The sequence below is a fragment of the Diprion similis genome, chromosome 11 (assembly GCF_021155765.1).
Source record: "Diprion similis isolate iyDipSimi1 chromosome 11, iyDipSimi1.1, whole genome shotgun sequence".
Lineage (NCBI taxonomy): Eukaryota > Metazoa > Arthropoda > Insecta > Hymenoptera > Diprionidae > Diprion > Diprion similis.
The window spans coordinates 1,065,394-1,088,003 of record NC_060115.1 but is presented as its reverse complement, the minus strand read 5'-3'; the positions used below and the strand labels follow the sequence as shown (position 1 = coordinate 1,088,003).

At 39.1% G+C, this 22,610-nt stretch overlaps 2 protein-coding genes and 1 long non-coding RNA gene across 5 annotated transcripts; 1 reads left to right on the top strand and 2 right to left on the bottom strand.

Moving 5' to 3' along the window:
- Nucleotides 1–769: 769 nt before the first annotated feature.
- On the bottom strand, nt 770–21,260 carry LOC124412541. The gene is made up of 3 exons (XR_006929802.1): nt 21,194–21,260; nt 6,091–6,093; nt 770–780 (listed from the first exon to the last, which is right to left on the bottom strand). It is a non-coding gene; the product is annotated as an uncharacterized LOC124412541 (long non-coding RNA).
- Nucleotides 1,073–3,975, bottom strand: LOC124412533 (syntaxin-12). The gene is made up of 6 exons (XM_046892486.1): nt 3,773–3,975; nt 3,295–3,507; nt 3,023–3,188; nt 2,523–2,653; nt 2,288–2,421; nt 1,073–2,165 (listed from the first exon to the last, which is right to left on the bottom strand). The coding sequence occupies exons 2-6, from the start codon at nt 3,495–3,497 to the stop codon at nt 1,990–1,992; spliced, it is 810 nt and encodes a 269-aa protein (XP_046748442.1). The 5' UTR covers nt 3,498–3,507; nt 3,773–3,975; the 3' UTR covers nt 1,073–1,989.
- Nucleotides 4,318–15,146, top strand: LOC124412523 (eukaryotic translation initiation factor 4 gamma 2). 3 transcript variants are annotated; one of them, XM_046892465.1, is made up of 8 exons: nt 4,318–4,462; nt 10,565–10,676; nt 10,826–11,042; nt 11,319–12,261; nt 12,349–12,486; nt 12,684–13,579; nt 13,729–14,034; nt 14,151–15,146. In XM_046892465.1, the coding sequence occupies exons 4-8, from the start codon at nt 11,358–11,360 to the stop codon at nt 14,217–14,219; spliced, it is 2,313 nt and encodes a 770-aa protein (XP_046748421.1). In that variant the 5' UTR covers nt 4,318–4,462; nt 10,565–10,676; nt 10,826–11,042; nt 11,319–11,357; the 3' UTR covers nt 14,220–15,146. The 3 variants fall into 3 exon arrangements, with proteins under 3 accessions (XP_046748421.1, XP_046748422.1, XP_046748420.1); XM_046892466.1 differs by having other exon boundaries at nt 4,460–4,592; XM_046892464.1 differs by lacking the exons at nt 4,318–4,462; nt 10,565–10,676 and having other exon boundaries at nt 10,815–11,042.
- Nucleotides 21,261–22,610: the final 1,350 nt, after the last annotated feature.

Sequence of the window (22,610 nt, the reverse complement as noted above, 5' to 3'; positions counted from 1 at the left end):
AATACGTATTTAATATCACATATCGTTTTAATATTAGTAATAGAATAATTACATTTTCGTGATCCATATTTAAGAGTACAGATTAACATTTGACTAAAATCAGTAACATAGTGTGTTACAATAATAATAATAATAATTAGTCGTATATACAGCTGTGGTAAGAAATGGTAATGATAGTGCTTTAGGGATCTCTCAGGATGTGTGTGGAATGCCTACAATTATTATTTATTACAATAAGAGTGGTTCAGGCTGTGATAAAAAGGCTGTCTCAATCTGTAGAAAATTTCCAATCATAAATCTTATGCTTTTAAAATAACGTAAGTTAAAAACGAAGCAATCCCCATTAGGATGGTATACGTTGGCTTTTAAATTTGCACTAGACTGATTCCAATAAATTTGCACGAAACCGCATCATTATTTCATTTACATTTTCTTCACTTTTTTAGTAAACTAATAAAACGTAGAACACTGATCTTTCTTCTATTCATCTTTTGTAAGATACATAATAGAACAGTGTACGTTAGACTGTGTATAAAAAAAAAAAAAAAAAAACAATTTTCGTCAGGCCCAAACGAAAAACGTTTGTTTTCAGTATAAAATGGAGAACTGTGAAAGCCGGGCGCTGTAGCTAAAGCCTGAGTGATCGCTCATATAAGTTTTCTATTTTTCAATGGATTAACACGAACAAAATTATTAATGAAGATGAATATTTATTTTTGATCGTGTGAAAAAAACCCAAAACATTTATACATTTAAATATTCGTAGAGACAAGTAATTACCTGTCTGAAAATTACACAAATGCTTATTACGATCAGTTTATATAATTTTCCGCTTCCTTCGAATATCGTCCAACTATTTTTCATTTATCAAAGGTTTTTTTAATCTATTGAAAACAAATTTATATCTTTGTTAATAATTTTGTACATGTTAATCCATTTAAAAATATAAAACTCGTGAGAGCGATCACTCATTGTCAGACTTCAGCCACAGCACCCCACTTTCATAGGACTACATTTTATGTTAAAAATAAAGGTTTTCCGTTTGGGCCCTGAGAAAAAAAATTTCTTTCGAGACAGTTTAGTGTGCATACTTGGCTATCAAAGACAAATGCACAAGTTTACCGTATTATCAAAACTCATTTCTCATTCATCATATTTCTATGATCAGTTACCTCTGTTCTTCTTATCTTTTTCTAAGGAATATTACAATACAATTGAGATTTTTTGACGTAACCTGTGAGAACGAAGATTGAAACTTTATATAGCGGCAAATTTTTTATGGCCATCCTATCACTGATCCTGGGTAGAAGAATCACCGCAGGATATCAAATTGAATTGAAAAAATAGTACACTTACAAAGATGAAAGTATACAGAAATTATAGACAATTGAGGTATCCAAGTAGGTTTCTGAAAAATCAAGTCACACAGAATACCTACCAACTGCAAAACTGACTGATACAATATCCGTTAGTGGATTTTAGGTATCGGCAGATTGGCAATTAATTTTTGTAAAATTTAATTAGCAAACAGCTTTCAATGTGCAGGTAGTTGGGAAAGAACGCTGTCAATTCTTACAATAGTAAACTAAAGTATATTAACGTATAATGAGAGGGGAGAAAATTGTCAACTCCACTCGATAAAAATTAGGCAACAACATATACAATTCAGTTTTAGTCTCTGATTTCGTGCTTTGTATTCTATGAGTTATTACGTACGTCAAGAGTTGTGACCTTGAATATCGACCTTTATATTCAATTGGGCAGAGAAATAAGTGAATACAAATTATATAATCCTTGGAACGAAACTATAGAACGCAATTAAGTCTTAAATCTCTCCACTTATTGCATTTGTTTATTACAAAGCGATGAAATTGCATAAAGAACTCCTATAAGACTACTACATCATATTTGTGATTATTCGAAAGCCCCTTATCAACAGATTGAGACAACCGTTTTGACCGATTATAACGCCTAAAAATATTTAAAACGCTAACTTAGTTCAGTGACTAGTATAATGGCTAGTATCACGGCAGCAATAACAGCGAGTATCAACAAGAAACAAACTTTTCGACGGAACTTTGACTGGTAACTACTAGCTTTAACCAATTCTTGAGCCCCCAATTCGACATTTCCGTGAACATTCTCTATGTTGTTCTCTATAGTATCTGAAAATATCAAACAAACCTGGCAGTATTATCGTTTCTACAAAACAGAGTTGCAGTTAAAGCTACAAAATTTCACCTAAATTATCGCACAGTGATAAACGAATGATACTTGTGTAACTCACCAATCGAGTCTCCCTGCTGATGCACCAGTGCACCCAACTCGCGCATTATTTGATTCACATCCAATATATCTCCTTCGATTCTCCTGATTCTCTCCTCACGCTCTAAAAGCAATCCTTGTTCAAATTCGAGTGATCTAGAAGTAGAAAAATCAGATAAATTTCATTAGTACGAACTGATCATAATTCATAATATTGTAAGTCCAGAAACAATGTGAAATTAGAGAGATGAGGCTACCTTTGAACGTCTTTCTGCTCAAAGTCCGCTTGGACTTGAACTAGAGTCTCCGTATCCTGATTCCCATCTCCAGATTGATTCTCAGAATTACCAGATACTAGTAAATGCCGTTTCATTTTCTCTGCGACAGCCTGAAAAGGCAGAAGTATGTTAATAGATTAATGTGCTTTGACTGAGATTTTTTTTATCACCTTATCAACTTTATCAACAACATTAACTCAACAGGTCATTCATGGTTGAAAGTTAAAGTATGGGCGACTTAGCTTCCTATAGCTGAAACAGTGGACTTTCTATAAATAGGAATATGAACCGAGGGGTATACCATAATGTTTGTATTAAATTCAAACTGTTTCATTAATTTTAAAATCAATTATTTCCAATGCAAGGTATATCATTCCTCCGATTTCCCTCCGTCAATGATACTATAGAATTATATTATTCATGTTTCAGAATTCTGGAGTATCCAAAGTAAATTTGAGATTCTCAATTGACCAACGTACTTTCTGCATCTCAGAATATCTTTGCATGGCATCTTTGAAGTCGGTTGTTAATTTTTCGATCTGAAGTTTCTGTTCTTTGTCACCTCGCCTCATCAACACTGTAAGTCTTGTGATATCCTTGCTTGTCTGAGTAACAACTTGATTGGTGCTAAGCTGAGTCACGTGTCTGTAGAATAAAACATGTGATCAGTCAATACTTTGTTAATCACAATGCCCAGAAAATGGTAGAAGAAAAAGGGATCATAAATGAGAGAACAGTTCATTTATCTTACACTCTGTCACGAAGACCCTGGGAGTCCTTGTTAGTGCCGATGGTTTTAAAAGCTCGATCCAAAGTGCGCCAGCTTGAATTTATCGTATAAATATTGGTCGTTATATTCTCACTTAGACTGTACAATTCGGTCGGACTGAAGCCTACGTCCGGAACGTCGGAACGCTGATCGGTCGATCCGTAGCCACGAGAACTGTGCGCCATTCTGCCAAAACTAGAAGTTGTTTCGTGTTAGAGGAGCGTACGAGTCGTATTTGATGTTGGGTAATTCGAGACAGATTAGAATTAATCGAGTGGATTACATTTCATTATCTAGGGTAAGAAGAAATCGTGATTTTTTTTCTGTTCTATCCAGGGTGACATGATAAAGACAAAGGGAATGGTGTAAGAAAATTTCTTCCTGTTTCGTATTCAGTTATTTTTCATTAAATTACTTATTTTGTTTTGATTTTATTTCAAACAGTTACGATCTAGCGTACCTGATTTATCGTTGAGGTTTGTAAATTCCGTATCAATGACGACGAGGAACACCTACTACTTGCGACATTTAAAAAAAATTTTATTGTTGTAATCCAGTCTATTTTCTATGCGGAGAAACGGAGAATTATCGTGAAATGACAGTTGCCCGAACGGTGGCTGACGTACCGCCCACGTGACAATAGTTAGATCGTCCTTTCACCGTGTAGTTAGTCATACGGCTATACCGACGGCGTACAGGATACGCGTGAATTTCGATAAACGGTTAATTTAGATGAAAAAATTACGCAGGGAGGGTGAAAAAAATGTACAATCTTGAATAACGAATCTCTGTTACCTGAACAAATATGCCTGTAATATATATCGATGTTTTAGTTTGAAAAAAATTTTATGCCATCTCACGTGGCTAAAGACCCATCGGCTGGCTACTACTCGAGTCAATTGAGGGACCGTATAAAATGTGAAAATCGACTAGAAATTCACGGTTTTAAAATTTCGGGCCAAGTACACGTGGCGATAAAATATTAATTAACGATCATTCGCGGTTTCGGCTACTCCTCAGGCCTTCCGACACCCGAAGTCAGTCTCAATTCAGACGTTGTATTGACAAGACGTCGAGTTACGGTCCGTCCGGAAGTCCCCGAGTACAGCCGACGGATTGCGAAAGGCTCCACAAACAACAACCATCGGCCGTAAGTAAATCATCCTGTGAATTATTTTCATTTTTAAGTGGTAAATGTCAGGTTTATAAATTTGTGTGTACGCTAGATTGTGCCCGGGGGTGATATCGTATCGAGCTAAAGAAAAATACGCCGCTCGAAGGTAGGCTGTAACCGATTTTGACGGGTTTTTCGCTTCTTTTTTTTCTCGGTTCGGGAGCCTCGCAGTCGATGGGCTCGCGTACGTCGCGCTGTGCGTCATGTCGGCTTGCTTTCGAGCGCATCATCCTCGGCCGACCTTAAAACCCGTGTGCATCGCCTTAGTGTCTTTCATTATTTCATTATTTCATTCTTTTATCGTCGGAATACCTTTCCCCATCCCGTTTCGGGAGTAAACGCAATCCTCGATTGAAATATTTCATGCCAAATTATCAGCCAAGTCAACTCTAGCGCATGCAAGCACTTTGCTTGTCGAACGGAGCGCGCGACGCACGCTGGTTTTTACTTTGACGTTTCACTCGATTCTTCTCACCGTCAATTCGCTTTCAAACGGAGATGGAATTTTCCTTCACTCACCGTCTCTCTTTTACACACACACACATACACACACTCTCTCCCTCTCCCTCTCTCTCTCTCTTTCTCATTCATTTCTTTTCTTTTCTTTCTCTCTACCTTGCTTCAACGTTCGATTCGATCACAATCCGCCTATGAATAGCCGCCGCGCTAATTTACATTCGCTGGTATAGCATTCGCATGCATCTACCTTGAGCTTTAATCTACACCACCAACACCAGTCGGACGGTTAGATTATTGATATTGAGGTCAAATTCAATTCCCTGCGCCACGCTTCCCCCTGCCCCGCTCGACTAAACCGAACATTACTCGATTCAGGCGTCTCGGCATCATCATTATCGAGTCAGAAAATTCTGACAGCTCTCAACGCTCGTTCTTCCCTGACGTTCGCTTCCTGCTGCATCGTAGGACGTTGATTTTCGGTACGTTGGCATCGTTTGCTGGGCTGCGGGAGGGGCTTGCGTCACGCCATTGCTATCTCTTTGTCCGTCGCCGTGACTGACTTGACGTACGAACGAACGAACGAACGAACGAACGAACGGTTTGACTGATCCGTCTCACCTCGTCCCAGCACAAAGATCTCTCAAGGATTTCGTTGGGCACGTATTTCCATCGGCTGTCCCCCCCCCCCCCCCCCCCTCCCGCTCCAAACAGTTAATTCACGCTTATTTTTATTTTTTATTTTTATTTTTATTCTCGTCTTTTACCGTTTCATCGTTTACTTCTTCATCTTTACATACCTATATCATGTATATATATATATCGCAGTTTAAAGATTCAAGGAAGCCACTAAATTCATGCTCTCACCGCTTCGTTTAATCGATTATTATCAATTACGTAGAATTCTCGCGAACGGAAAGAGATTACCTATTCTAGAAATTGCCATTTTTGCCGTTCTTGCCATTTACTTACGTTTCTTTTTACTCTAGCGTTAAATTTGAACGATCTCTCCCGTGTCGTTGTTTATGAGTCAGTAGCATGCGGCCAGTTTAGGCAACGAGATGAGAGAGAGAGCGAGAGAGAGAAAAAAAGGAAAAAAGAGAAAGGATAAAGTTTGTTTGAACGGTTCTTTCCCTCATTCTCTGAACGTACTATTTGACAATTTTGCGGAGAAAACTACAGCTGTACACTAATGTGCAGTTATTCGTATTCTCTGTCTCCCTCTCACTTAATCGTCTTGTCTCATTTTCTCGAGAGTTCTCGTTTGGCGAAATTTCGCAGTTAGACGTATTTCAATTTCGTGGAATTCTGCTGCTGTTACCTGACGTAATTCTTTTTTGCGGTTACCAAAGACGCTCGCGTTATTTTCCCCGTCTCTCTCACTCTCTGTCTTTCTAGTTTATAGATTCTCTCACTCTCTATCACCCTTTAACGTTCGAGAAATGCAAAGACAATCGCACGACATAATGATCGCACAACGCTTTATATAGATTGTTGGCTGTGTAAACGCTACGATGATGCGACGATCGCCATTTTGTAAGCATCTGATCTCGAGTGACTAGGAGTCCTAGCTTAGGCATGAACTTGGGATATAGGTAGCCGTTTTAACGTCTATTTCTTGTCTTTGTAACTTTACCTATGCTCCACACGTAGTACATATTTATGTAAATATTCACTTATTTATCTACGGAGAGCGACGCTTATTGGATTCGCGAATGTTCGCGCAATATCGCGTTTCTACTCGCATAGGTTTTACACCGTGTATTTATATATATATGTGTGTGTATCATTGCATCAGTCATTCATTATTTCTATTTCTCAATGGTTCGATTTTCCTTACTTTCGATCTCGTTTCTTCCTCGAACTCTGTAACAATTAGAGAGCGAGTCAAATCTAAATATATATTGCATTTACATAATATTGCGACATCCACATGCTAATTTATTATTACAACCAGGTTCGATTAGACCCTTTTCGTTACTCTATAATTTTTCTTGATGATAAATCGGCACAAGTAGTATCCTATATACGTGTAATACGACGAACGGAAAACGTCACGAGCGATGCCGTGTTGCTATTTTCGATCCTATATTAACCGTGTACGTTTGAAAATTACGAATCTATTTGGTTCTCGGATCTCGTCTGTAACTGGGTAATCGAGGCTATGAATCACCCTCTTGTGTATAATGTATGGATACACATACAGTTGTACGTTTCACCTTCGACCAATTCGTATTCGTCGTGTTTATGCTCGTGTTTTGAAAAAGATTAGTGAACGATAGTGGATAAATAATAAAGATTCTTCGTTATCGGCTATGAGTAAATGCTGCAAGTTCGAGCTCGAAATATGACGAAAGAAAAATGACAAAGAACAAGAGAGAGAAATCATTGTTAACCTGCAGAGTGATTGCGCAGAAATGTTCTAGAAATACAAATGGGCTATATATAACTCGTTGAGTGTATTAAACATGTATACGAATGTCATTAGTACAGAATTAATTCTTTAAATCATACCTGTGCCTCGTATTTGAATTGCGATAATAATCTAATCGGTATGCAATTAAAAATATTCATAGTATACGTGCCGAATTCAGAGACATTCTTGATCTTACACGTCCGCATACACATCTCAAGTCCTTCGTTATAGACTGTGACGTGTTATCTGAACTGATTTATCGCGAGAATTCAATGAGAAATCTTGAAACAACGTATATGTGCATGTTTTAAACCGAGTACGATACATGTAAACGTACCAAATCGGGCGAGGACGCTGTTGAAGGATATTTTCGCACGTCATTTAAACACTCGTATAATACAGTGCAGGTCTGTGCCTTGAGAAAATACATGTTTTTTGCCTCTGACGAGGTTGCTGTAATGAAGAGAGAGAGAGGGAGCATCTCGTATCGCTTAATTCCTTATACATTAACTTCGCGTACAGTTTAAACAAGAGTTCGACTATATCTGCGAGAATAAAAAAAAAAAAAAAAAAAAAAAAATACACCTACAGTACTTATATGCAAGTGAGCTTAATTTTTAAAACATTTCGCCAGTCGGAACGCGTACACCTGACTTATTATTATATCTTATTGTATCTTCTTCTCATCGCCAGTGTTAAAAATTTACACGGCATTGGTACATATGCATATCCATATAACTATATATATGCGCGTTACACGGCTATAGCGGGACAAAAACAAAGAGGCTGCAGGTTCTCGAGCTGCTGCTACGCGACCTTCGATGCCGCAGCGGCAGCCACGACGAATCGCGAGGATAGTTATAACAAGAGAAAATTGAACTCCGGCTGAACCTGTTCGCGTTCCTTTCGCGGGAGACTCGGAGTCGCGCAAACTTCTCCATTCCGCAACGCGTGCGTTCACCTGCGTCGGATCACCTCTTCCACTGCTCGGAACTCTCCGGACCAGGGTCGAACCTTCCGGAGGATTTCCACCCCGAAGTCCTCGAACCATGAGCTCCGTCGGTGCACCACCTTCGTCCTTCTTTCCCTTCTTCCCTTCTTCCCTTCTTCCTTCGGGCGTTTAACGTCCTCCGCCCGAGTCGGCCCGAACTCGTCGGGATCCCGCGGGGTCATTGACCGTCTGACCATGAGCCGCGCCCCACATAATGTTACGCTGTTGCTGCCGACGTCGACGCTGACGCTGGCGCTGATCTGGCTCTTCTTGCTCTTCTTTAACGCTGTTCTCTCCCTGTTGAAAACAACAGAGCTAATCGCATCTACATCGTACTACCATACGGTCGGTGCACTCGTGTCTGTAATTTTTATGGGTGTAGACATTTTACACGCGTGCTGCTGCTGCTGTTACATTATGCAGATCCCTCTGCGCGCGTCGCACCCTTTATCCTCACAATAACGTATACGTGCACAGGGTTTCGTCGTCGCCCGGGCGAGATACGTTTCCTCGATGCATTCTGCACGTTCTGCACGTTCTGCACTCATGCGCTTGCCTTAGGTAAGATCTAACCATGTGTCTTATCATGGATATGTACGGACGAAGGTAAGAAGAGAGTGATTCTATCGACAGCGCAGGTAGGGGAGAACCGAATGCCGCATGTATGGATGTATACGTACAGCGTATAATAGCGTGGGATCGCGGTTAAATGACCTGGTGCGCGCGTCGTTGTCTCAAGTCTAGACTGCGATCCGTGGCCGCCGTTTTTTCACCTCCTTTTTTCTTCTCGCTCGTGGTTATTCGCTCGTTTTACCTCTGTCGAGCTCTGTCTAGCTATCTATGTATCTATCTATCTCTTTTTATCTTCGAGACAGGTTTTTTCATGCATCGCGACGAAATGGTCGAGGATGAGTTATACGAAAGATATACTCAAGGTCGGAAAAATCATTGTACATACTTATTGAAATATTATCTACTCTGATATGCTCCGTGACGACGAGAAAAATGTCACCACGTGTGCCAGATGCACGCGCTCTCTCTGTTCACTCTATCGCCCCCTCTCTTTTAACCAGCTTGCCAGCGGTCTAATAATAATAATGAACTTGATATAAGCCTGCTTGTATGCGAACTTGACGACAGATAGACACACACATTAGCTATTCGATCTGTTTTGCTGGCTGAAAGGTGGGGGCGAAAAACACGGTGGTTGGATGAGGTTGAATTATTCCTGTATAACACGTGAAATCAGATTGTGAAAAATTGGAAAAACAAAAGGGATAACCACGTCAGCCGTGGGCGTGAGAATTTTTGCTTGTAGATTTTTACAAACTACTCCGCAAATACGCACTCGTTAATCGATTCATAACGGCGTAATTTATCTTTTAATGAGAGTTGTTTTAGAAATTTGGGACGTGATGCGAAAGCGCAATTAAGGCGGTCTTATAGTCACCTCTGTAATGAATACCTACTCTGCAAGGAAACGGAAAATAAAAACACGTGGAAACGGTAATTGAGAAGAATGAGAGAAAGAATCTTTTGTTCTCACGATCCTCCTTGTTAAAGTCATTAACGGCCTACTAACCGCTGTAATATGATTATATGCTAAAAATACAGACAAAAATATCGATCGGGAGTGGTTCTCTTTATTCAAACTCAACTGGGTTACGATTTCGGGTGAAAAAAAAAATAAAATTATCCCCGCGAATTCTGTATTTTAAGGCAAAGCTCTCCTACAAGCCCAATGCCGTTCGTCGAACAAGCAATGCCTGCAGCACGCTATTTATACAGTGTTGAGACTCCGCTTAAACAGCGTATATAACGATATTGATTTTTTCCTACAACTCACTCGGCGTAATTATAGGGTAACGATTCGAGGAAAGTTTGTCGACTACCAGTAGACGGTTAAAATACATGTTCTTCTTGTGATTTTCACCACTATTTTTTTTTTTTCTGTCGTTTGTACGAATCTTCACGCAAATCGAATTTCGCAGCGATTCGCCACGCGGTTTTAATGTTTTCTAGTCCATTGCTCCTCATGAAGATTATTTTTGCAGCAAAGTTTTTCTTGGCAACAAGAATACCGTCGCTTGATCGACATCGAATAATAGAATGATAATGAATAATACGATGATGATGATTTGAATGGAAATTTATTAATCTTTGAATTATGATACTGTTGATAACATTATTCATTTACACCCGTTTTAATTTTCAGCTTCCTAGAGGAAGATCTGTGTGCTGTGGTTTATCATTCAGGGGGCCAAAACACGCGCAACAACGGACGACCCCACAGGACCGGGGGGTGCTTCTCGTGTCTCGGGAGGAAGGTCAGAATCAGCAAAGTTAAATTAAAAAGAAAACTGCCCGTTGACTGTATAAATTCCCACGTTTGTGCGTAGAGGCAAAGAAAACACAAAACATCGGTCGAAAACAATAAAAAATATCCATTTAACAAGACTGATTCGATGCCTTCCAGGGACGAAATTCGCTCCCTATCCACTAAGCGACGCTGGATCCCTCCTTCAACTATTAGACGCGATGCACTCACCCAAGAAAGCAGAAATGATCTCATCTTCAGAAAGGTGCGGGGTATTCTTAACAAGCTTACACCGGAAAAGTTTGCAAAGCTGAGCAACGACTTGCTCGACGTCGAGCTCAATTCCGATGTGATTCTCAAAGGTGTCATTTTATTGGTGAGTACCCGATCGATTCCTTAAACATACTATAATCGTAGAAAGTACTCAGAGAATTACTCTTAATTTTCGAAATACTTTGTAACAAAGTCCTCAACTACCGAGTCTAAATTACAGCGATGCTTGTACGAGTATAGCATATTGCATAGGAGTTGTTAGAAACCTTAAAAACTAGGTGAACTCAAAGAATTTTTAATTATTTGCCTTAGAGACCTTTTGGAAGAATGTTTTGACAGAAAAGCATACAAATAACTTGATTTTTATTGTGACCTACAGATCTTTGATAAGGCGCTCGATGAACCAAAGTACAGTTCTATGTACGCACAGCTGTGCAAGCGGCTGTCCGACGAAGCTCCAAACTTTGAACCTCAGAAACCAAACGTTGAAGGTCAAAAACCCCAAAGCACATTTAAACAGCTGTTACTTAACAAGTGCAAGCTCGAGTTTGAAAATCGATCAAAGGCTCACGAGGCATTCGATGGTCAGGATGATTTGGCCCCGGAGGAGGAGGAGCTCCGTCAGTTGGCAAAACGCAAGATGCTCGGTAACATCAAATTCATCGGGGAGTTGGGAAAATTGGAAATCGTATCGGAATCTATCCTACACCTGTGCATTCGGCAGTTACTGCCGGAGAGACGGAGGGGGGGATCCAGGGGGGACATGGCCAAGGATATCGAATGTCTGTGCCAGATTATGCGTACTTGCGGACGCATTCTGGACTCGGACAAGGCCCGTGGTCTCATGAATCAGTACTTCAGACGCATGAGCGTCTTGGCAGAGAGCAGCGACCTACCCCTGCGCATCCGTTTTATGTTACGCGATGTCATTGAGTTGCGTCGCGATGGCTGGGTGCCACGAAAGGCTACCAGTACCGAGGGACCTATGCCCATCAATCTGATCCGCAATGACAACGATGACTCGTCTAGGGGTGGCGGTTATCACAGGCGAGACGATCGCCCTAGCAGCGACATCTTTAGGAAAATGCGAGGCCTTGACGATATGTTGAGTAGTATCTCACTAAGCTCCCATTCCTTCAGCATAGGACCCGCACCGTTTAGTTCTAATGGCTATTCGGGACCTGGTAACGTCGGCTACGGACGACACAACCAGCGCAATCAACCCAACCATTACCAAAATCAGAATCGTCATCAGAACAATTACCAGGGGAAGCACAATCACAATCAGCAACAACAGAACTCTCCCCATAATTACAACAACAGTAAGTTTATCAATCGACACAGACATGATCGGGAAATACACAATAGTTTATCTTACTTTTATCCACTAAACCGAGATACTATTACAGATGGTAACAAAGAGCAGTCTAGATTGAATAGGAAGATACTGATAAAACAACACTCAGAGGAAGTGTCTCTTAGGCCTGCAGCCAATTCAATGGTATTCAGCGCCAACATGAAGCCTCCAAACTTACCTCTGAACAGCAGTAAGTATTTAATTCCGTTTAACCGCATATTAAATACTGTTAAGGTACCCCTCCCTTTCATATGGGGAATCAATAATAAAATGGCCCCCGTTGGTGAAATTTGTATGTTGAAAATGATGTATAATAATGTTACATGTGAAATACCTACATATCTCATCCCAAGTCAACATGCATTTTACGAATTTCCTTTCCTTTAGGGATAGGTCTCTTCCCAGGACATGCATCTGAGGCTTTGCTCGCATCGGCTGGTTCTCTAAAGGCTAGCCCACCGTTGCTGCACAAGGATCCGTCACCGGCGATTGTGATCAAGCAGGGTCCGGTAGAGAAACGTGACAAAGTACGCGACAGAAAGGATAAGGGACCTTCCAAGGAGGAGGTGTTGAAGAAAATGAACGCTCTTATGGACGAATACGTTAATCATGGAAATGTCCAGGATGCGTTAACGGCTTTCAAGGATCACAAAGTACCAGAAAGATTCTTACGTCACGTCATCTATGTATTTTATTCCAACACGCTCGATCGAGGTGATACGGAGCGCGAACTTGCCGGCAAGTTTGTTGTCGAATTGAAGAAGGAAGGGCTTGTTAACGGGCAACAGATACTCGAGGGATGGAAGGAACTCGTCAGCAGTATGGACGAGAGGGAGAGCACCATCCCATGCGTAGCATCTCACGTCGCCTCCATTACAGCTAAAACTATAGTTGACAATCTCATGCAGCTGACTGATCTCGCTTCAGTAACGGAGAACGGGCAACATCATCCTCTCTTCCTTTTGACTCTCCAGCAGTTGCACAAGACTCAGGGAAAAGCTAGGCTCATGCAGATATTCAACGAAAGTAAGGTCAACCTGATGAGTCAGCTGCCAGAGGTGGAGAAGACTAAGGAAAGGCTCGGCAAGATCCTTGAGGATAGGGAATTGACGTTTCTCTACCCTCTGCTCAGGATCCAAAGGGAGATAGGGAGACAACTCGAGTCTGATCCCAGCCCTAACGCCCTATACAAGTGGATCAAGGAGAAACTTGACCCTTCGCATCACTCCGATCCAAGCTTCATCAATGCTCTGATCACTGTGCTCCTCAAATATATCACACAGGTTAGTGTAGTTGCATAATTTCCCCCCTGATTTGTGAATGTGACAACGTTCTTTCTGTAATTGGCAGCGAAGCCTCCTCAGCTTTTGGATAAAAGCGTAATGTCACAAGAAAAAGAAAAAAAAACCAACAATTTGACCATTCGTTTCAGGAGACAACATTAGGTCCGGGTGTCGACCCAGAGTCCCCCGTGGACAAGGCTCTAGCGGAGAAAGAACGTGCGTTGTTAGAAAAGTACGGCCGCGTTCTCGAGTCCTTCCTACCGACCATCGATTCTCAAGTGACTGCCGTTCACGCTCTTCAGGTATTCTGCTATTCGCACAAATTCCCCAAGGGGATGTTACTGCGATGGTTCATAGCTCTTTACGAAATGGAAGTCGTCGACGAGGAGGCCTTCATGAAGTGGAAGGAGGATGTTACCGATGATTATCCTGGCAAAGGACAAGCCCTCTTCCAGGTAAGTCTTTTTCCTTTTTCATCCTCAGATTGATTATTACGATCCTACTTAGGTCAAATGGTTTCATCGTTCCTTTTACCGGCGTAAAAATATCCCCAAATTTCATTCCAATCTAGGTAAATTCCTGGCTGACATGGCTTCAGGACGCATCTTCGGAAGAGGAGGAGGATGACGGGGACAACTAAAAAGGTGGACGATGGCCCGCGAAGGGGAGCCCATCATCTCTTAAGACTACCTATTATTTGAGGATAGGGTTTTAATTATCCACTACACGCTGAGCCGAGGGATTCCGTTTTATTAATTGCGTTGTCTCCATCTACAACACGGTAAACTGCTACCAACAACAGCAAAAACAACAACAACAACAACAACCTGTCAGTCGGTCGGCCATTTAGCGGAACGAAGGAAACCTGTGACGTGATTTTAAAAAAACGAAAACTCCAAAAAAGTAATGAAAAAAAAAACAAAAAACAAGACGAAACTAAGAAACAAAATAAAAAATTTAATTAAATACAGTTAAAAAAAAAATAGCAAAAAGTAATAATAATAATAATAATAACAAACCCGCGGGTGGCGCGACAGACCCTTGAAACAGGAAGTTTTAACGTTTTAGATAATTGAATTATTATTATGATTTATATAAGGAAATTGGGCCAGCAGATATCAAGATACGCCGCAATATGATTAATTTAAAGTATATGTTTAGACACGGTACGAGCGTAATGGGAATAAAGAAACAGAGAACGAGAAAGAGAAATTGGTTGAAGAATGGAGTAGAGAAGCCGAGGAAAAGAAATGAGGGAAGGAAAAAACGAATGAATAAATAAATTAATAAACATAAGAAATACAATTACCAAAACTTAAAAACAAAAAAAAAAACGAGAAAACATAAAAAAAAAAAATCAATACTATATTAGTCTGGTGATTTGTGTTGTCCAAGTTTTTGTCTAGTATTGTGCATGTGCCACGTTTTGTAAGTCTTTTTGTCCGCGGCCACAAACGAGTCGCTTGTTATCTCTGTGTACCAGCTTTTACATTTATTATGATGAAATATTATTATTATTAATTATATTATTATTATTATTATTATACTACAATTATTTACTTATTACGAAAAAGAAAAAAAAAAAAAACTGAAATACATTCATCAATTTGTCTTAACGAAACAATAATATCTATACAACGGTGCAGGAACGGCTCGAATATGATATTTTTTTTCTCTTTTCTTTCTAACAGCCTGTGAACTGTGAAAGAGCGTTTTTCAACGCGTATATAAATACGGCGGCGACGTATATATTTTAACGTGTAATAACGAGCCATGGATCAGCGATAAAACTCCAAACTTTGACCTGAAAAAGGAAGGAAAAAAAAACAGAAAGAAAAAAATGAAATGCCAGCAAAATCAATAAAACACCATATGCCTGCCTATCTAACTTATAATATGCCTACCTTACCTATATCTACCAATTTATTCTATTTGCTGCGCAATACATATATAATTATAATTATTGTCACTAATACTACAATCACCACCACTATTATTATTACTGTTGTTGTTATTATTATTATTATTATTATTATCATCATCATTATTGTTATAATTCTAATAAGTGATTCACGCAATTGCCGTTCAAACAACCAGCAGCCAATATCATTATCACCACCATCATCACCACCACCACCATTACCACCACCAGCACCACCACCGCCACCAACTAACCGCGTACCATATAGTAGTGAAAGAGGAAACGGGAAATGAAAAGGAACATAAAATAACAATAATAATAATCAACTAGCGATCCGATTTAAAAAAAATAAAAATAAAAAACTCATAAATGCAGAAAAATAAACTTTGAGAAACTTATACACGGATTGCTCCCGGGTTGTTGAACTATCCTATCTTTCGCACCAATTCCAAAGCGTCTTCTATCCATCCCGATTCCGTGAAACACCACACAAGTGATTCTTGTTCGCAGAAATATTATACCATTTTATTATACAGTATCACTTTTGACTCATTCAAGACATTTCATTGAGTGATAGCGTAAGGAGAAATGAAATCGTTCCTTTTTTGCAATAACAAACGTGAAAGTTAATGTCTATGTCTAAAATTGTTCCGATTCTGGTTATATTTATCTATCGTGTTACTAGCGGTCTTCACGTACGTCTATAAACGTATTCATTTGTCACATCAATTATTAAGAGTAGAAAAAAAAAACAATTGTAGATTATAATATCCCATGTAGGCATACAGAGCATTCACTGTGCTGTGTCAACACTTTATAGTTAAAAAAAAATTGAATTGCATATTAGTTCGAATTCGAAGCTCTTCGGGGCTTGACGTGAATTTATTATAACGATTATAGTAGTCACTTCTATCAACAATAAGAGTAATATTATTGCGATATTTGTTGTCTAATGCGTGTAAAATTACTGCACTACGTTTATCTCTCTATAACTTCAAGAATGTCGTACATACGTCTATTGTAAACAAAACATTATTCACATGCATATACGTGTCACATATACGTGAAGTAATGTGAACAAAAAAAAAAAAAGCGAGTTTAGTTTTCATCCCAGCTAAGACAACAGAAATAGCGCAAGAAATAATATATTGTAAACTCGAGTTTTGTTAATTTATTTTTTCACCCAACAATTGTTATACATACATACATACATACGTACCCATACATGAATTCATTATCACAGATACTCTTTATCGTCATCCCTCATCCCTCGCAGCACCCAACCATCGTATAATATCTCCAGTATTATTTTTCATGGCAAAACTCGCTTTAAGTTACGAAGAACAGAAGGAATAATCGAAGCAAAATATCGTAAGAAACTGAGAAGCAGTTTTCATCGTCTATAGAAGTAAATGATATACTGAGGATAGATCCAGAATCAAATGACATACAGACGCGATAAATAGTGTAATATAATATTAACGATGGAATCTTTACGATGATCTTTCAATTCTCAATAGGTAATACGAATAAAATTGTTCTTAGGATCATCTTCATTTTTTTCACGTTGGCACCATTGCTCATATGGTATCATTGTTGCTTATCATTAATTACATACGTTTTCACCATTATCTGGTTATTTCTGCTATAGCTGTAGAGTCGTTATTGATAATTATTTCAGTCCCATTTCGATTGGCTATAGTATTAATATTTTTACGCGTTAACATTCGTATGATATAAGTAATAAAAGCCAATTTATTTCCCACACTTATTTGTCACTCAACTCCGTCTAGTACGATATCAATTCGTTTCGCTCGTGGTTTAACAAGCGTTCAAAAACACCAAAATATTTAAAGAGTTGAAACAGAACAGGGACTTTCAACTTGTGTACATAGATAAGCTTACGCTACATACCGGGGTCAAAATGACCCCACAGCATATTCACCGTTTTATATAATACAGATCATAATCTGCAGTATTTTCATATATTTTTTCACATCGTCAGTCAATTTTCAGCTCGAGATATTGAAATTTGAGTGAGTTATGATTTTTTAAGTAGAATGATCCATTTTTCGGGATTTTGTTTCATGAATTATTTTTTCATATTCAAAACTTCATTTTGCTAAAAGTAACTAATTTACTTTTAAATATGGTAGTTTAAGACTATTCCAAAAGTTTTTCAATGTGTGCAGCGTAAGAGTTAATTTTATTTAGACGTTCGCCTGGTACAACTTAAATTTATATTAGTGCAGAAAATACGTCAAGTTAATTATTTCATGAATGGGTAAAAGTTATCTGTGTGTTATTCAAGTTTTCATTGATTGATTATAAACATTCCAAGGTAGTTGCAGAAAGTTGATTAATTATACGAGTAGAGAAGTTTTCCTGAATTCAATTTTTAGAATCTCAAATACTCGCACTTGGAAGATTTTTAACAATTTTGTATCATTTATACAATCCATGTATATTTTCCGCACGTGTGGATGAATAATATAATTATAAATAATTTGTTCACGGTCAGAATTTATAAAAGGAAAGAGATAGGGAAAAATAACCGACAGGTTTATGAAGAGGCATAAATTTTTCATTTTACGACTACCGCTTGTTTATAGATTCACAGCGCGTCAAAAACTGGACATGATAGTGAATTTGTAACAATAAACATCGGTTTTGTTTATGATATCCGTGATATTTCTGCCTCCAGGTATAACACGCATGTCTGCGTATAGATATAGGAAGCCAGGGGCGTATAAACCAAAGTAACCAGCTGCGGCTCGGATAAATAAATGTTAAAAATCCTCCAACAGTGACGACGTTGATGTCACGCTTTGCGGGCGTTACCCAACATTTCATAATCAGGGTTCAGTGCGATTTGGAATGTCGGTTCGTTTGTTTTAAAAGAAGTTCCAGAATTTCTCGAGCAAATATTTACATATATATTTTCATTCCCTTGCTGTTACATAACATCAATCGAAGTTCGATTCTTCGATATTATCAGAATTTAAGTCAAAGCTCGCAATTTCATTTCTAACTGCTGATGAACACGGAAACAATTAATTTTCAACGGCGAAATAAATACCTCATAAATATTACGTGCATTTTGAGATCGACGAACGATTGTTACGTCGGATCACAAAGATATCTAAGTTCTAATCTAACCTTGGCTCAAATCGAGGCGATAAATTCATCCGCATTATTTATCACGGCAACGATTTGACGCTATCATATACGCTGTTTTAGAATGTCGAAACAACCTTGCAAATCTTCCAGACTGAATGTGCGGCACGCCGAGATTCCAAACTGTAATTTAAAAATCTCCCATTTTCATCTAACAAGTACGATAAATTATTCCCGGTGTGCTGAGCTCGTGTACGTCTAACGTACCTTGATTCGTTAGCCATCTGGAATAAATAACTCATGTCTTCAGGTTTTTCGTCGAGTAATTAAGTGACCGAATTTGTATAACAGTTTTCCCCATTTACAACGGGTCGTTGGCGTGTACGATCGAGTTACGCCACGCTTTCACAATTTCCAAATCCATACACTCGAATGAAAATGCAACACAACGTAGGTACGTGTAACGCAGCGTATCTACGTGACGTCGGTAGTTTATTTATTTAGTCAGCGTTAAAAGGACGAGATAAGTGCTGGCAGCGTATAGCCTATTTACACGATCGCAATCAGCGATAACCAGACGCATGCATACCAGTGTTGAGTGGAAGCGATAAGGGGTCGGAAAAGTTTTCTTCCATCTGAAAAATTCAGTCTTTAACGTAATCTATCTATATAGCAGAGTCTTCACTAATCGTTGCATCTTCTTTACGCCGAATCCGAAACATGCCACAGTTGCAATACTTAGTTGTAGGACGGAAACGTTCATCTCTGAAAAATAATCATGATCGCATGTATACCATACCTGGTAAAACTCATCCATAAACAAGTATACATGCATGTTATACCTCAATTCCCATATTTTCGTTCCCCTTGAATTTGTGGGAAAAATAATCCACGGATCTTCCATTTAAATATAATAATACTTACCTACGTAGAAGCATCACACATATACCTTACATCCATTATATTTTCTTGGCACACGAGTCTCGAGTTAGCGAAGAGTCAGTATTGATCCCGCGGGCAGCAAGTAGTCTTGAATAGGCCGAGAGCCAGAATCCGGCATCATCCTCAAAAGCATTCATTTTTCATGGTTTTATCCCACGTACGTTGGTGCGGATTAGCAAGGGTCATCTCCGGAGTATCGTTGGAAAACTAACATCTCTCGTCATCCATAGTGCGGCGTGTTTAGTTTTCCTCTTATTTCAACGTGCACGAGCTAAATTCGTTCACTGACTAACATAATCCAAGGGCGTGCCATAATTCCTTTAATCCGCAGTGATTCAAATAATTTTGGCAAGCCTGCTTACAGTAAAACAAGAGAAAAAAATTCCATTTTTTTGCATCGTCGTGTAATCTATGACCTGACCCATTTATAAAAGGAAGCTGTATCGACGTTCTCGTTTTCCCCAGGAACGAGCTTAATTTCTTTCCTAATAAATCTAGCTCGACTATAATTCTCCTTTCTCTCCGTTAAACGTCATTTCTTTCTCCGGAACTCGTCATAGACATTTAGGCAGCTATAATTCAACCGATACACTTCGAAAGTCCGACACGGCGGTCATTGATACCAGATTCATTCACGCTGAATTTCATTCGATAGCCTCCAATATACGTTCGAATCCCCACATTATTATTATCATGATTATACCTACACGTTATTTTTCACCTTTTGATGCACGAATTACCGGTTCAAAAATGCCTTCAGACTTTGCCAGCCAAGCCGCTGCTCGCCTCCAATTACGTCACTGATCCACGAGGCTCTCGCCTGAAATTCTCGCTTGATTCCTCGATTATGCGTTGCACCTGCTGTGCACCCTGAAAATTGCATGAGATTTTTCTCACTGTCAGTTATTGTTTGGCAATTTCATCTGCGCCGTTTTGAACTGCATGGATGATACATTAAAGGCATAACACGTATCCAGATCGTTACCAAACCATTCCAAGAATGCACCATCATCCAGGTTTTCCTATCATCCCTGTATACAACGTCTGGAATATTTCGTGTGCTCGGGTACAGAGACTTGCGAGTAGCTCTCGTATTGATTGACGTGCGGAAAGCTCGGCGTTGGCTGAACCTCGCGAAGCCTATAAGTTTGCACCTGAGGACCGAAGGTCCATAGAGACGTGACCTAATTTAAAATTGCCACGGGTAATCCCGAATGTGATTCATAAATATTTTGCATTGTATTTCTATTGTTAGTTCTGGCCTAATAATTTGAAAGGTCCTGCAGGGTTCGTACGCTTTTTGGAATCTGGAATTCCCTGACTTTTTCAGGTATTCCAGACTGAAAACAGGAATTCTTCAGTAACTTTTCAAGAAGTATTTCGCTGATAATGACAATTTTTTTACACATTAATATACAAATATCGTCGATATCGTCTAGTAACTATCTTACTGTCTGACTATCAATTTTCCAACAGCCTGCGATTTTCCGTAAGAAAAAAAAACGAGAAAATGATTGTTATTAACAATAAATAATATACATAGAATGTAAGCAGTGGTACAGCGAATCAAAATTTTAAGTGCTATTTTGTTGTTTTTTTTTTTGCTAAAAGTCGATGTAACTTTGTGTAAGAACTAAGAACGAGTTTATTTCTTCGAGAAACTCAAAATTCCATTCTTATTTTCGAAATTCTCTGACTTTTCTCTGCGCGTATAAATCCTACCGTAACTGCAATTAAATAACAAAATTCTCTTTAAGAACAAATCGGAGAAATAATGGATTTGGGTTCTTTTAAATTACGAGGGCAGAATTGAGAAGCGATGCGAGGAGAGCTGCAAGTCAGAAATTACTTCTGTCTTACTGCCTCATCGTTGCGAGTTGAATAATACTGATCGAAGTGCATTAGATTATTTTTTATTACCTTCCGCCGTTGAAAACCACAAGGCATGAAAGGTCTTTGGACAAATTAGAACTATCAGTCTGCGACTGGCCGACCGAAATCGGGACAGAATTAACATCAAGGCTCTTTTGTATTAAGTGAACCAAGTCAGCCGGAACTCTGTTATAGACAGTAACCATACACCGTTCTGATACTCCGCATCACGTCCTGCCCATTACATGCTTGAAACGGCACGACATTTAAATTCCCTTTATTCAGACAATTTCTGAACAAGTTTCGAACACGGTTTTGTGTCTGCATCGTTTTGAGGAATCACAACGCGGTTCGGCAAATTAAACCGCATATGTAGTAAGAATAATTTTGTACGCTCGTTACATTCACGCGTATAGAAATAACTTGTTTTTTCACGTCGCTATTTGGTTTTACCTCCATTGAACGAAAGAAAAAAAAATTTTACAAACATACCCAATTGTAACGTGTTACGTACGTACAACATTATATGTACTTTAATGATTCAAACGTTGATCTGTTATTGACTGTGTACAATGATCATGACAGCAAAGTGGTTTAACACTGTGTTCAATTCATTTGCAACTGCAGCTGCTGGAAACAACGCGAACATGACGTCTGCTTATGAAGCTGTGCAGGTGTACATATATTTTTATTTATTTTGGGCTGTGTAAAACTTTGAATTTTGCTCAATGTTGAGAAATCGCATTTAGTTGGACGATTCGAAATTACGTATACAAGTTTCTCGTGTGTGTTTAATTTACACGTTCCGCATGAACAGTTCCTTTTCTTTGATGTTAATTCTTTCGATCTTTCGGCAGAAGATATTTGCGTCTAAAAGAATAGAGAAAGACTTGAGCCGTAATTAGCGGAGAATTTCGAGGTAATTCGTGGACGTTGGGAGCCAGGCTTGGATCTGTAAACGAGTCTCCACAATGCACACCGAAGTAAAATCGACCTACAATTAGTGCCATGTCTAGCTTACGTAAAAACGGGATCTCCGATCTGTACTATAACGAATGAGAATTGTTAAATTCCAGTCTTCTGTTATCTCCATGCAGCCGCGATGTACGCTGATAGGTATGCAAATACGCAACGAAACTTGTAGATTCTACTAAAGGTCTGGCGAAATGTAGGCCAAGA

Excerpts from the sequence above, each read along its gene's own strand:
- LOC124412533 (XM_046892486.1), bottom strand. The coding sequence starts at position 3,497 with ATGGCGCACAGTTCTCGTGGCTACGGATCGACCGATCAGCGTTCCGAC. Across the intron at positions 2,422-2,522 it reads GAGCAGAAAGACGTTCAAAG|ATCACTCGAATTTGAACAAG; the intron begins GTAGCCTCATCT and ends TTCTACTTCTAG. Across the intron at positions 2,166-2,287 it reads TCAGCAGGGAGACTCGATTG|ATACTATAGAGAACAACATA; the intron begins GTGAGTTACACA and ends TGATATTTTCAG.
- LOC124412523 (XM_046892464.1), top strand. The coding sequence starts at position 10,815 with ATGCCTTCCAGGGACGAAATTCGCTCCCTATCCACTAAGCGACGCTGG. Across the intron at positions 11,043-11,318 it reads TCAAAGGTGTCATTTTATTG|ATCTTTGATAAGGCGCTCGA; the intron begins GTGAGTACCCGA and ends TGTGACCTACAG. Across the intron at positions 12,262-12,348 it reads TCCCCATAATTACAACAACA|ATGGTAACAAAGAGCAGTCT; the intron begins GTAAGTTTATCA and ends ATACTATTACAG.